General features: G+C 44.5%; 1 protein-coding gene across 1 annotated transcript in view; it reads left to right on the forward strand.

Annotated features, from left to right (window-relative positions):
- The window catches only part of LOC137340111 (kinase non-catalytic C-lobe domain-containing protein 1), a 181,570-nt gene that overhangs the window by 89,065 nt on the left and 76,969 nt on the right, over positions 1–15,536 (forward strand). Inside the window, exons 12-14 of the mRNA XM_068002426.1 lie at positions 11,744–11,858; positions 11,952–12,117; positions 13,138–14,090. Of these exons, the coding sequence (XP_067858527.1) occupies positions 11,744–11,858; positions 11,952–12,117; positions 13,138–14,090 (1,234 nt within the window). The remainder of the gene's footprint in view (positions 1–11,743; positions 11,859–11,951; positions 12,118–13,137; positions 14,091–15,536) is intronic.

Genomic DNA, 15,536 nt, shown 5'->3' on the forward strand with positions numbered 1-15,536 from the left:
AAAATTAGAGCCAGGACTTGCAGGAGTGAAGTTAGGGAACGCTTCTACATGCACAGGGTGGTAGAAGTATGGAACGCTCTTCTGCAAACGGCAGTTGGTGTTAGTTCAATTGTTTATTTTAAATCTGAGATTGATAGATTTTTGTTAACCAAGTGTATTAAGGAATATGGGGCTAAGGTGGGTATATGGAGTTAGGTCACAGATGAACCATAATCTCATTGAATGACGGAACAGGCTTGAGGGGCGAAATGCCACTGCCACTTACTGCCTCCTGTTATCGAATCATAGAAAGTTACGGCGCAGAAGGAGGCCATTCAGCCCATTGTGTCCATGCCAGCCAAAAAAGAGCTATCCAGCTTAATCCCATTTTCCAGCACTTGGTCCGTAGGTTACGGCACTTCAAGTGCACATCCAAGTATATTTTAAATGAGTTGAGGGTTTCTGCCTCTACCACCCTGTCAGGGAGTGAGTTCCGGACCCCCACCACCCTCTGGGTGAAAAAATTGCTCCTCAGCTCTCCTCTAATTTTTCTACCAATGACTTTAAATCTACGCCCCCTGGTCACTGAACCCTCTGCTAAGGGAAATAGGTCCTCCTGTCCACTTTATCTAGACCCCTCATAATTTTTTGCACCTCAATTAAATCTCCCCTTAGACTCTTTAGTTCCAAAGAAAACAACCCCAGCCTATCCAATCTTTTGTCATAGCTAAAATATCCTGTATGCCTTCTTAACCACCTTATCTACCTGTTCTGCTACCTTCAGGGATCTGTGGACATGCACTCCAAGGTCCCTCTGTTCCTCTACACCTCTCAGTATCCTTCCATTTGAAAAGTACTTGGATGTGTACTTGAAGTGCCGTAACCTACAGGACTACGGACCAAGTGCTGGAAAGTGGGATTAAACTGGATAGCTCTTTTTCGGCCGGCACAGACATGATGGGCTGAATGGCCTCTTTCTGTGCTGTAACTTTCCATGATTCTATGAACCTCTCCCTCACCAGTATTCAGAACCAGTATGCACCATCTTCTCCTGCAAGAAAGCGGGACGTGAGTGTCCTGCAATATGTTTGGGTGATGTGCCTGTCATGGTTGAAAAGCTGCCAGTGTGTGTGACCTGTGAGTTGTGGGTGTGCAGCTTGCAACAGTGGTAATGTGTGAGGGTGAGAGGAAGCATCTGGTTGGAAGAGTTGAGTACTCATTGAAAGAGTTTGTTGGTATGTGGATGATGAGAGGAGTAGTGTGTGGTGCAGTGGATTTTCAGAAGGCCTTTGATAAAGTTCCACATAAGAGGTTAGTGTGCAAAATTAAAGCACATGGGATTGGTGGTAATATACTGGCATGGATTAAAAAATGGTTAACAGACGGAACAGAGAGTAGGAACAAATGGGTCTTTTTCGGGGTGGCAGGCAGTGACTAGTGGGGTACCGCAGGGATCGGTGTTTGGGCCCCAGCTATTCTCAATATATATCAATGATTTGGATGAGGGAACCAAATGTAATATTTCCAAGTTTGCCGACGACACAAAACTAGGTGAGATCGTGAGATGTGAGGGGGATGCAAAGAGGCTTCAAGGCAATTTAGACAAGTTGAGTGAGTGGGCAAATACATGGCAGATGCAGTATAATGTGGATAAATGTGAAGTTATCCACTTTGGAAGGAAAAACAGAAAGGCAGAGTATTATTTAAATGGTGATAGATTGGGAAATGTTGATGTACAAAGGGACCTGGGTATCCTTGTACACCAGTCACTGAAAGCAAGCACGCAGGTGCAGCAAGCAGTTAGGAAGGCGAATGGTATGTTGGCCTTCATTACAAGACGATTTGAGTACAGGAGCAAGGACGTCTTACTGCAGTTATACAGGGTCTTGGTGAGACCACACCTGGAGTATTGTGTGCAGTTTTGGTCGCCTTACCTAAGAAAGGATATACTAGCCATAGAGGGAGTGCAGCGAAGGTTCACCAGACTGATTCCTGGGATGGCAGGACTGTCGTATGAGGAGCGATTGGGTCAACTTGGCCTGTATTCACTCGAGTTTAGAAGAATGAGAGGGGATCTCATTGAAACATATAAAATTCTGACAGGGCTAGACAGACTGGATGCAGGGAGGCTGGGGGGTCCAGAACGAGGGGTCACAGTCTCAGGATATGGGGTAGGACATTTAGGACTGAGCTGAGGAGAAATTTTTTCACTCACAGGGTGGTGAACCTGTGGAATTCTCTACCACAGAAGGATGTGGAGGCCAAGTCACTGAATATATTTAAGAAGGAGCTAGATAGATTTCTAGATACAAAAGGCATCAAGGGGTATGGGGAGAGAGCAGGAGTATGGTATTGGGATAGAGGATCAGCCATGATTATATTGAATGGCGGAGCAGGCTCGAAGGGCCGAATGGCCTACTCCTGCTCCTAATTTCTATGTTTCTATGATGTGGCTAGTGGTGCAGTTGGTAGGAGATGCCACTTGACATTTGACCTCGCTCACCTTGACCATTCGTGTCAAAGCATTGAACTTCTTCCTGCACTGCATCCATGTTCGTGGTGCTATGCGCCTGGCATTGACTTTGTCCCCTACTGCCTCTCACTGCCTCTTGAGCATTTGTCGGAGGACCTCTTGCCCCCCCACTGCGGATATGATGCCCCTCCTTCTGTCCACCTCTTGCACCAAGGCCTCTAATGCATCAGCAGAGATAATAGGTGCACGCTCTCACAGGCCTGGTACAAACTCAGATCGGCAGATTGGTGAGGTCTGGCATGTAGAATGGAGGATGTGGGATTTGGTAGTGCACAACCTTTATTCAATGTTTTAATACAACTCAACAGTTTGTAAACATAGGGACGGGACCTGCATCTGTGTTTTACGTGTGCGATGTCTGATCTCCATTCAGACTCCCTGCAGACCTGTATCTTATATTTTGCAAATAAGAGGTGCAAGCTGCCTTTAAGAGCTCCACGCTGCCTTTAAGAGGTGCGAGCCACTCATGCGATATCTGGGCCCCCCTGCTGATGAGAAGCCATTCAACAGCGCAGCTAGGCTTGGCTGCTCGCCAGAATCAGGTAAGTGACCAGGCAGCACGAATCTCACGTGTTGCCTGCATTGCAACGACCAGACCCGGGTTGATCATGCACCTCGACCCCCCACGCCCGGATTCGGGGGTTATCGAATTTAACCCCCTATATGTCTGAAAATTATACTATGCAATATTATTATGCTTTGTTAAATGGGTTAACACCTCAGTTAAAATAGCAGAGGAATTAGATGCAAAACACATTGAGAGTTCATTTGATAATATCGCACAGTATAATTTCCAAGCTACAGTGGCACCACAGCTCTGACCTTCACCCATTCCATTCATGACCTTTTTTATTTTGTGCAACATGCAGAATTTTGTTATTTATTGCGTTTAGAAAATTTGGGAATTCATTATTTTCTGTCAGTAATATTTGGCCTTAGTTTTTTTTAATTTGTTCATGGGATGTGGGCGTCACTGGCAAGGGCAGCATTTATTGCCCATCCCAAATTGCCCTTGAGAAGGTGGTGGTGAGCCGCCGCCTTGAACCGCTGCAGTCAGTGTGGTGAAGGTTCTCCCACAGTGCTGTTCGGGAAGCAGTTCCAGGATATTGACCCAGCGACGATGAAGGAATGATGATATTTTTCCACAGCAAGCTGGTGTGTGACTTGGAGCGGAACGTCCTGGTGGTGCCCTCATCCTTCTGGGTGGTAGAGGTCGCGGGTTTGGGAGGTGCTGTTGAAGAAGCCTTGGCGAGTTGCTGCACTGAATCCTGTAGATGGTGCACACTGCAGCCACATTGTGCCGATGGTGAAGGGAGTGAATGTTTAGGGTGGTGGATACGGTGCCAATCAAGCTGGCTGCGATGACCTGGATGGTGTCGAGCTTCTTGAATGTTGTTGGAGCTGCACTTATCCAGGCAAGTGGAGAGTACTTCATCACACTCCTGACTTCTGCCTTGTAAATGGTGGAATGGCTTTGGGGAGTCAGGAGGTGAGTCACTCGCCGCAGAATACCCAGCCTCTGACCTGCTCTTGTAGTCATAGTATTTATGTGGCTGGTCCAGTTAAGTTTCTGGTCAGTGGTGACCCCCAGGATGTTGATGGTGGGGTTTCAGTGATGGTAATGCCGTTGAATGTCAAGGGGAGGTGGTTGGACTCTCTCTTGTTGGAGGTGGTCATTGCCTGGCACAAATGTTACTTGCCACTTATGAGCCTAAGCCTGGATGTTGTCCAGGTCTTGCTGCATGCGGGCTCGGACTGCTTCATTATCTGAGGGGTTGCGAATGGAACTGAACATTGTGCAATCATCAGCGAGCATCCCCATTTCTGACCTTATGATGGAGGGAAGGTCATTGATGAAGCAGCTGAAGATGGTTGGGCCTAGGACACTGCCCTGTGCAACTCCTGCAGCAATGTCCTGGGGCTGAAATAATTGGCCTCCAACAACCACTACCATCTTCCTTTGTGCTAGGCATGACTCCAGCCAATGGAGAGTTTTCCCCCTGATTCCCATTGACTTCAATTTTACTAGGGCTCCTTGGTGCCACACTTGGTCAAATGCTGCCTTGATGTCAAGGGCAGTCACTCTCACCTCACCCCTAGAATTCAGCTCTTTTGTCCAGGTTTGAACCAAAGCTGTATATGAGGTCTGGAGCCGAGTGGTCTTGTCGGAACCCAAACTGAGCATCAGTGAGCATGTTGTTGGTGAGTAAATGCCACTTGATAGCACTGTCAATGACACCTTCCATCACTTTGTTGATGAGTGAGGGTAGACTGATGGGGCGATAATTGGCCGGATTGGATTTGTCCTGCTTTTTGTGGACAGGACATACCTGGGCAATTTTCCACATTGTCGGGTGGATGCCAGTGTTGTAGCTGTATTGGAACAGCTTGGCTAGAGGCGCGGCTAGTTCTGGAGCACAAGTCTTCAGCACTACAGCCGGGATGTTGTCGGGGCCCATTGCCTTTGCTGTATCCAGTGCACTCAGCTGTTTCTTGATATCACGTGGAGTGAATCGAATTGGCTGAAGACTGGCTTCTGTGATGGTGGGGATAGCGGGAGGAAGCTAAGATGGATCATCCACTTGGCACTTCTGGCTGAAGATGATTGCAAACGCTTCAGACTTGTCTTTTGCACTCGTGCTGCACTCTGCCCATCATTGAGGATGGGGATGTTCACGGAGCCTCCTCCTCCCGTTACTTGTTTAATTGTCCATCACCATTCACGATTGGATGTGGCAGGACTGCAGAGCTTTGATCTGATCCGTTGGTTGTGGAATCGCTTAGCTCTGTCTATAGCATGTTGCTTCCACTGTTTAGCATGCAAGTAGTCCTGTGTTGTAGCTTCACCAGGTTGGCACCTCATTTTTAGGTACGCCTGGTGCTGCTCCTGGCATGCTCTTCTACACTCCTCATTGAACCAGGGTTGATCCCCTGGCTTATTGGTAATGGCAGAGTGAGGAATATGCCGGGCCACGAGGTTACAGATTGTGCTGGAATACAATTCTGCTGCTGCTAATGGCCCACAGCGCCTCATGGATGCCCAGTTTTGAGCTGCTAGATCTGTTCATAATCTATCCCATTTAGCACGATGGTAGTGCCACAAAACACGTTGAATGATGTCCTCAGTGTGAAGACGGGACTTCATCTCCACAAGGACTTTGCGGTGGTCACTCCTACCAATACTGTCATGGACAGATGCATCTGCAACAGTTAAATTGGTGAGGACGAGGTCAGTAGGTTTTTCCGGCGTGTTGTTTCACTCACCACCTGCCGCAGGCCCAGTCTGACAGCTATGTCCTTCACGACTCGGCCAGCTTGATCAGTAGTGATGCTACTGAGCCACTCTTGGTGATGGACATTGAACTCCCCCACTCAGAGTACATTCTGTGCCCTTGCTACCCTCAGTGCTTCCTCCAAGTGGTGCTCAACATGGAGGAGGACTGATTCATCAGCTGAAGGAGGGTGGTAGGTGGTAATCAGCAGGAGGTTTCCTTGCCCATGTTTGACCTGATGCCATGAGATTTCATGGGGTCCAGAGTCAATGTTGAAGACTCCCAGGGCCACTCCCTCCTGACTGTATACCACTGTACCGCCACCTCTGGTGGATCTGTCCTGCCGGTGGGACAGGACATACCCAGGGATGGTGATGGAAGAGACTGGGACATTGGCTGAAAGGTATGATTCTGTGAGTATGGCTATGTCAGGCTGTTGCTTGACTAGTCTGTGGGACAGCTCTCCCAATTTTGGCACAAGTCCCCAGATGTTAGTGAGGAGGACTTTGTAGGGTTGACCGGGCTTGGTTTGCCTTTGTCGTGTCCAGTGCCTTGTGGTCCGATGCTGAGTGGTCCGTCCGGTTTTATTCTTATTGTGACTTTCTGTAGTGAGATTGTACAAATGATAAAATCCTGTGTTCAATAATTAATTTAACCCCATGCTTCTCAAACTTTTCTCTGGCTATAGCCAGCCAAAGGTCCTCATAGCTTCTCATGTCCCACTAGTGTAATACATCAGCCTGTTCGTCCACCAGGCTTCACCTTTCTATGGTTTCCACCTGCTGCAATGGAAAATGGTGCCGAAGGTTTGTGGAGTCCAGGGATGAGTCTCCCCACTGAAGGCTGGAAGATTTTGCACTTTTTTTTCATTGGTTGCAGAAATAATCAACTTTTTTGTTGATTAGAAGCAATTAAAGGATAAATTATATTTCTAACTGTTCATGACTTTGCACCTTGACATTGGCACTTTATTAACAAGGTGGCAACTGCGAGCAGTGATTGGCTGTTAAGAATTTCCTCACTGAATTCTTGATGGGCTGTTTTGTCTCTAGAGGAAGTTTTCTGGCCAGCAGGATTGGTCTCGTTAGCATGGAATGTGCGACTGGGAGCCAGGAAATCAGGCAGAGAATTAATTTTGGACCCTTACCCAGTTCGTGACTGCCCCACTTCAATTAAATACCTGTAAATATGGTGGAGAGTAATTTCTCTTTTCATTTCAGAGTATCGAGATGTGTGCTGTGCTCACCCACCTGGAGTGGGTGTAAAGAGAAATTCCGTGCACGAAAGAGCGGTTAAAGGGACAGAGGCTTTTTTGCATGATTTTTTTCTGTGTTCATTTTTTTGTGCCTTTTCACTGCTGTTTTGGGGGTGGAATTGTTTTTCTCTTTTTGAAAATGATTTTGGCACCAAAACAGATAGGGAATGTTTAGGTGAAAATAAAAATACCTGAATATTGTCTGCAAAATCACCGGAACTGTTACTAAATCATTTACACGACTTCAGCAGAACAGGAAGAGCTTATAAGAAGGGAACGGAAAAAGGCTCTTACAATACAAACTTTCAGTGGAATTCAAGGAGCGACAGGGCATCTAAGTGCGAAGTGTGATGGACGCCAGGGAAAGTTAAAATTAATGATGGGATTTGGTTGTAATATTGAAATACAGTATTTCAACAAAAACAATCACAACTTGCATTTATATAGTGCCTTTAAAGTAGAAAATGTCCGAAGGCTGTTCACAAATAGGTGTGAGGAAAGCGTTCGCTGCCAGTGGTGGGGTAAAGGAAGGAAGATTGTACAAGAGGCCGGAGTCAGAGGAATAGAGAGTTCAGTTGGGATGTAGTACTGGAGGAAGTTACACAGACAGTGGGCTCTAAATTGGGCCGTGTAGCGTCCGTTGTTTCAGCGCTACATGGCCTCTCTGACATCCAAGATGGCGTCTTGGATGCACACGCACGTTTCCTGCGTGATGTGCGCCAGACGCCATCTTGGTATAGGAGTTTGCGCAGGCGCAGATGATGAACGCTGGAATCATGTAAAGTAGGGAGAAAATGGCTTCAGTCAATGTGCAACACTGATTTAAAGTGATAGACACCATTTTGGGACTTAACGCTCAACTCAACGCACAGTCTTAACCCCGACCATCTGAACGTGTCTTAGAGAGTCTGGAGGACCACCTACCGGCGCTATTTAAAGGGACCATGCAGGATTTACAGGTTAGTGGCTGAATTATTGCCTCTGGCTGCCAAGACATTTGTAATTGTTTTTGGAGGACTCCTATACTTGAATACTAGGACGTAGGGACATAGCCTAACATTTAGAGCCAGGACGTGCAGGAGTGAAGTTAGAAAATGCTTCTAGACGCAAAGGGTGGGAGATGTTTGGAATGCTCTTCTGCAGACGGCGGTAGATGCTAGCTCACTTGTGAATGTTGAATCTGAGATTGATAGATTTCTGTGAACCAAGGATATTAAGGGATATGGGGCTGACGGGTATATGGAGTTATGTCACAGGTCCACCATGATCTCATTGAATGGTGGAACAGGCTCGAGGGGCTAAATGCCATGGCCACTTGCTGCCTTTTGATATGCGCCACCTTCTCCTGCAAGAAAGCGGGACGTGTGTCTGGGTGATGTGCCTGTCATGGTTGAATAGCTGCCAGTGTGCGTGGCCTGTGAGTTGTGGGTGGGCGGCTTGAAACAGTGGTAATGTGTAAGGGTGAGAGGAAGCATCTGATTGGAAGAGTACTGATGGAAAGAGTTTATTGGGTATGTGGGTGATGGGGGATGTAGTGTGTGGAGCAATGGATGCGGCTAGTGGTGCAGTTGGTAGGAGACACCACTTGACAGTTGACCTCACTTATCTTGACCACTCATGTCAAAGCATTGAACTTCTTCCTGCACTGCATTCATGTTCATGATGCTGTGCACCTGGCATTCACTTCGTCCCCCACTGCCTTTTGAGTATATGTCTGGAGAGCCTCTTGCCCCCCCTATGGATAGAGGATGTCTCTTCTTCTGTCCACCTCTTGCACCCAAGGTCTCTAGTGCATCAGCAGAGAACCTTGGTGCACGCACTCTCGCAGGCCTGGGACCAACTCAGATCGACAGATTGGTGAGGTCTGGCGTGCAGATTGGAGGATGTGGGATTTAGTAGTGCGCATCCTTTATTCAATGTTTTAACATAACTCATCAGTGTGTAAACATAGGGATGGGATCTGCATCTTTGTTTTACGTGTGTGATGTCTGATCTCTGTTCAGACTCCATGCAGACAGTCGACTGTTACTTTCATCAAATAACAGGCACCAGCTACCTTTAAGAGATTTCTAAGAACCATCCTCCCTTTAAGAGATTGAGCTCCCTCTGGTGGTGGAAAGTGCAAATTGCATTGATTCCACATCAAGACCTGGAAAGGAACACAATTGCAGGTAAGTGTTCCCTTGGGTCCAAACTTGCATCTTGCCTGCCCAGGGTCCGTCGGGCACGGGGTGTTAGTATATCGCACTACCATCTACCAGAACGGACTCTTATCCAATTTTTCCCCCAGGGATTGTTGAGGCCGTGGAAAGGGTTAAAGACAAGGACAAGAATTTTAAATTTGAAAAGCTGGGGGATAGGCCGACAATTAGGTCAGTGACGATGGGGTGATGTGTGAGTGGGATTTGGTGCGGGTTAGGATATGAACCGCAGTTCCCAAAGTACAGGGATTCATTGTTAACAGCCATGTACCGATCTATCCATTGGGCTCCTGCTCCTCTTCTACCACCACCACCTGCTCCTCCTCACCTGTGCACTGTGGCTCACCCGGCACTAGCTCCTCTTGTTCACTAACTGCATTCCCTGCAATGTGTGTAACTGTATTGGTGCTTGCGAATGTTGGCGAGAGACACAGGGTGCTGTGAGGTGCTGTAAGGTGCTGTATTGTTCTGAGCTGACACACTGCCCTTCCAGGCTCACAAGGTACAAGTGCCAGAACACTGGCTGTGAGAGATACCTTCAAACCGAACTTGTATTGTAAGATGCCACATGTGAAGTTTTTGCAGTTATCTGTATACCTGTGCGGAACTGAGTGAGAAGCGAGACAACACTTAAGAGGAAAATCATTATAGCCCTGAGCTTTTAGGTGGCTTGCAGCTTTAAATTCCCCTGCTTCCATATCCAAGGAGATCAAGGGTGGCATTCCCCAAGGGAATCAAGAGATTGTAATTATAGGCTATCCTTAAGTTCAATTTTGTTCCCTTGTATTAGATGTCAACTTGTCCTGCAAGCAGACATGTAGTTACGACACATAATTCATAGGAGCACATTCACAGTGACAGACATGTGCCCAGCCTGCTGCTCATCCTACATGTCAGTAAGTGATCATGGATCAGCTAGGTTTAGTTTCAATGATTTTATGTGTGAAGTCATTTGAAAATGTGGTGTGCTAAGGTGCATCTTGAATGCTGAAACATAGGTATGTGTGGCAAACGGTGAAATATCTCTACTTGTATGATGGTTTACCATGGGGGTACAGTAAAAGTGGAACAGATTAATAGCCAACAATTTGCAGCATGCTTACTTGTGTCATGAACCCGGGTAAACAGTACTGTTGAGTAGTCCTACTGTGGCAACTTCCTTAAGGTGCATCAGCTTCTTCTGTACCTGTGTTGAGATCCTGCAGGCAGTAAACATAGCATTGACCCTGGCTGCCACCTTATGCAATGCTGTACCCTGAGACAGTGCTCTGCAGTGCCAAGTAGCACAATCCTTCTCACACCTACCTCATGCAGCTGTCCCCCAACACACACTTTTGTCAGCCATCAACAGAGAGTTTAGGTGCTCCGCTGTTCCATTACTTGCCCACAGACTCCATTTCCTGCCTCCACATTTGTTTTGTCTTTCACTGGTTGTCGTTAAGCACTTTTTTTGCCTTACGCAGCCGTTCAAGGGATTGTCAACAATTTTAACCCTTTTTTAGCCTATGGAAAAGCTGGCAACAGTTATTTTTCCCACATGTGACCACCTACCTCCAAGAGTCCACAGTCCTTTAAATATGGCCTTCAACCTTTAAGGACTAATGACCAGTATTTCCCACCCACTACCTCTCTGGTAAGCTCCCAATACCACTCCCAATCCAGATCAGGAATGTAGGAATTTATCACATCATCCAAAAGATAGCATCTCCAAGTCCCTCAATGCTGCACTGAAATGTCAGTCAAGATTATGTGCTGAAGCCTGGAGTGGGGCTTGAATCAGTAACCTCCTGATTCAGGGTAGAATGCTATCAGCAGAGGAATTCGGTACTGGGAAGCAGTAAGATTGCCAGTCTCCATTAAGGTCAGTTGTAGTTGGCTCGAGGTACAGCCACCAGATACTTTTCTGGCAAGAAGGTCCTAGTAAAGTGAGCTACTTTTCTGCCAGGCGAATGGAAAATATTGGGGTAAGATACTGTCTTCACCGCCTGGTGATAATCTGGCGGGCAAAGGCAATGGAATGAAAATCAGGTGGGTTCTATAAAGAGCTTGCAATTCGCCCTGCCAAATTACCACTCAGATGATGAAGACAAAAATCATCATCACCCAGAAGGAAACATTCTCCAAGATTTTTTTCACCACAGTTATTTAGTATTTCCTCCATGATGCTGTTCCCCATTAATCAGATAATAATTGTGAGCAAGTTTTTAAAAACATTTGAAAGTTTTTCAAAGTAAAATATTACAGAAGGAATAAAGGATTCCTTTGCTTCAGTTTATCCTGGTATCCTTGTGATCTTCCAAAATGTAGTATTGTGAAAAATCAGTTGAACGATATCCAATGTTGCCGTTATATTCATCTTTGCTGCATTAACATCTTTGTTACTCTGGTTTATGCATGCAGAGTTTTCCAGAATCTGTGTTCAGTTCATTTGTAAATTTAGTGCTCCACAGATAAAATAACATGTGGATTCACAACTTTTCATTGATTTTTTTCCCTTTATCAGAACCACCACAAAAAAGGAATGACTGTCATTGAACTGAGTTTCAAAACAGAGAATCTAGAACTTTCTCATTCTCCACTGGGAAATACAGATTTTGCCCAAGAATCATCCAGATTAGGTATTGATCATTATTAGAGCTGTGCACGTTTTCATATCAACTGGCAAAAGCATTATCATTGAATTTTCTTTCTTTTTCATTCATTATTTATAGGATTTGTACCTCTTGCTAGTGACAGTAAGCTGACAGCTGTAAAGGGCCCAATTCCTTGTCAGTATTCTGTAAACAGCAAGTCCCCATCCAAACTTCCAGAGGCCTTCACTTCCCCAGCCACCCATTTCAAACCTATAATACTCACACAGCACAAAGAGAAAACAAGGTAATGCATTAATGATGTAAGAAAGCAAATCCCCTAAGAGTATTGGAATTTGTGTTCAGGTCAGCTGTTGGGAACAGATACAATATTAAAAAATATTTGGCAAAAATATAATTTTGCACATTATATATAAAAAAGTAGTTTTTGAATTATCCATTGGTTATATTTTTTGATTGCTCTGAAAAATCATCTTACAAAAAACTAATGCTAATTAGAATATCAGGCAACTGGTAAGTACAGTAAAAACTTGTCTTCCAAATAAAGATGAGTTTATTGAATCGATGGGAGGCTTCTTCGTGAACTAAGTTCAGTCTTCTGATTGAATAAAATTTACAGCTATTAATTTGTACAGCATGGTTGACAACAATGTGCTTATTTGAAAATTACTTTTTTATTATATTCAATATCACAATTCTTCATCCTTTGTTGGACAGAATGGTACCATTATTATGCTTGTTCTTTTGCTTTTTGTAGTATCTTATTAAAATTTTTATGTGCTAAACGTACAGTTATTTTGATATTTTTGTGAAATATTTTAATTTTTGAAGTGGTATTAAGCCATTAAGTGGAAAATGCTTACATATACATGATTATGGTATTATTTCTAGACACTCCAAGATTGTTTTGAGTTTCACAGGTACATTGTTTAATCAACAGACTTCAACCATTCTCATGAGGTATGTGATATTGTTTCCATCAGAAGGAAGGTCTCCTTAATCTCCCCTGAAATCTCTGGGGGGTGGGGAATAATCCAGACATTCTTCCGCACTAATAATTTCCCACTTTACTTAGTGGCTGTTTAATTTTTCGCATTGCATGTTCTCGTATAATTTGTTTCTGAATTAATTGAGAATCTAAACACATCTGAAATGTGATAGGAAAAAAAAGTTTAGGATAACTAATCGTTAGCAAATTGTGAAATTAGCAACCTATTCTAAATTATTTTCACCGTTTTGTGGACATAAAAATTAGGATTTCTTTTTTACTTTATATTTCTAAATTAAATTACTTTTCTTATTCCAGCAGTGCCAAAATGTCAAGTAAAAGCCCAACAGCCAAACAGCTTGTTAAAGCTTTGAAGCAAGAAATCCAGAAGAACCAGGGAGCAGTGCCCATTGAAGATATTGAAAATGATGTTGCTGTGGAAGCATCTGTTGTGGACTTTGAGAATGAGAGTTTTGAGAGCAGCACACATATATCAGCATCTTTGGTATCTTCACCAGACCAAACTAAAAACAGCTTAATTTCATCTACCAATCTTTCTCCCATGGTTGAAAGCAAAAAAAGTCTATTAAAAACAATTTCTTTGCAGCACCAGAAAGTAAATTGTTATTTTGGTTGTTCAGCTGTTTCCACCTTTCCAGTAAACAATGTCCTTCTTCATCAGAACTCCAAAACAGGGATACAGAATCTACCACCTGTTCAGTTGACTGTGCCAGAACAAGCATCACTTCTGCCGAATACTCCTGGAGATCAGTTGAATAGACACTTACCAGAATCCACAGTACTTTCAGACAGGGACTCTGGCAGAAGCAACGGGAACTCTTTTAAATATACAGGATCACAATTGCAGAACACTTCCAGTCCTACACTTGATAGATATGAGAACCTAAAAACCAAGATCAAAACGTACACTGTATCAGAGCCTTCTAATGACAGTTGTAATGAATTTGTAGATTTTGACGGTGTTGCCTCAGAGATACCATTGTCTGACAGATGTTTGTTTGAGCAGGAGTCATTGGCTACTGGAAATGAAATAATAACATTCACGGCTGCTCCAAACATCACTGCAGAAATTTCAGAAAATGTCCACTTACCTTCTGCATGCATCCCGTTATGTTCACATGACAATCTAGTGGCAATAAATTCATCAAGCTCAGAACCAATCAGTCTTTTGCAGAAAACAGTTCATCTCATAAAAGAGGAATTTGCATTTGATGGTTACTTAGAGAATGGCGAAGAAGCCCATGCCATGGGTAGATGATCTTTATTTTAACATACAAATTATTTTATTAATAATTATATAAAGGAGCAAAATCTACTTTTTTTTTTACATGAGTTTCAGTTCAATTACATTTTCTTTGGAATGTTTGCTTTAATTTTGTTAAAAATCCTAAAGTGACAGCTAAGACTCTGGTTATTTTAGTCCCGATTTTAACTCAGTCCGGGCAGCACGTACGGGGTGGGCAGGTAGTTAAAATGGCTGTCAGAGGATTTACGCTGCATTGCTGCCCACCGCCATTTTAACCAATGACATTTTAGGCATGACAGCGACACCCGCCCCAGGCAGACGGAGGCCTGCTTAATACACCGACGTTGCGGCCCATTGATGTCATTGGCACCGAAACGCGATTTTTAATTGAAATTGCGGGAGGCCCGTACAGCACAAAACCCACCAGTGATGCCTGTCGCAGGCAGCAGAGTGGCCAGAAGAGGCCACGGTAAGCATTTTTTAAAAAAAAATTTTGCGAGGATTCCTTGTGGTCTAGGAGGAGCAGGAGTCTAGGAGGGCTTGTCCAGCCTCTGCCTTCCCTCTCCCTCCCACCACCAGCAGCTCTTTAGAGACTCCTCCTCCCAGCACTAACCTCATGCTAGGGACCATTCCCTCGAGTCCCCGGTGGTGTCGGCCTCCGGCCTGATTTCCTGCTCCCACCCGCCGGCTCTCAGACCTGTCGGCTCTTGGCGGGAGACAGTGCTCACACATTTATTTAAATAAGGCCTTGCAGTTAAAGTGGCCCAGGCCTCATGCTCAGGAAGCTAGTTGCTGTGAAAATATTGACTGCTGTTGACAGTGCAGTCCTCCTGATGACTGTCTTTCATTTGAAATAATCATGGATTGAAGTGAAACATATTTCATCAGCAATAGTGAATTTGTAAAATTTCATCACCCTAAATATGTGGCTAATTATAATTAAAATTAAGTGCTGTAATAGGTATACAGTCTGCAAACTGTTCGGAACATGATATGATTCTTTCTTAATTTCAATAACTTTTCAGTACACTTAATGGGTTTTCCCAAAGCCAGATTTGTTGGTCTACAAAAGTGAGATATGGCACATTTTCAAAGCATTTGAAAAATGCTGTTGAATTAATTTTTGACCACTGAAAGTCTGCAGGGGATATAGAGAGTGCCACGTTTACGCACCATGATTTTTCTGCCTCACACCTTTGACTGCATCTTGCAGTCTGCTCCTGCTATCCATTCGGTTGTTGGCTCTGTTCTTGATATTGCTTCCTGCCTTTGAACACAGTGTGGTAGAGTATCATGTTCACCACCCGGTGAAAACAACGGAATGAAAATTGGGTGGGTTCTATAAAAGGCGGGCGATCTGCTCCACCAGGGTACTGCCCAGGTGATGAAGACGAGTATCTGTTCCAGTGTGACATATTTTCTTTCATTGCTGAATTTATTTTTGGTTTAT

This window comes from Heptranchias perlo, chromosome 21 (genome assembly GCF_035084215.1).
Source record: "Heptranchias perlo isolate sHepPer1 chromosome 21, sHepPer1.hap1, whole genome shotgun sequence".
In the NCBI taxonomy this organism is placed as follows: domain Eukaryota; kingdom Metazoa; phylum Chordata; class Chondrichthyes; order Hexanchiformes; family Hexanchidae; genus Heptranchias; species Heptranchias perlo.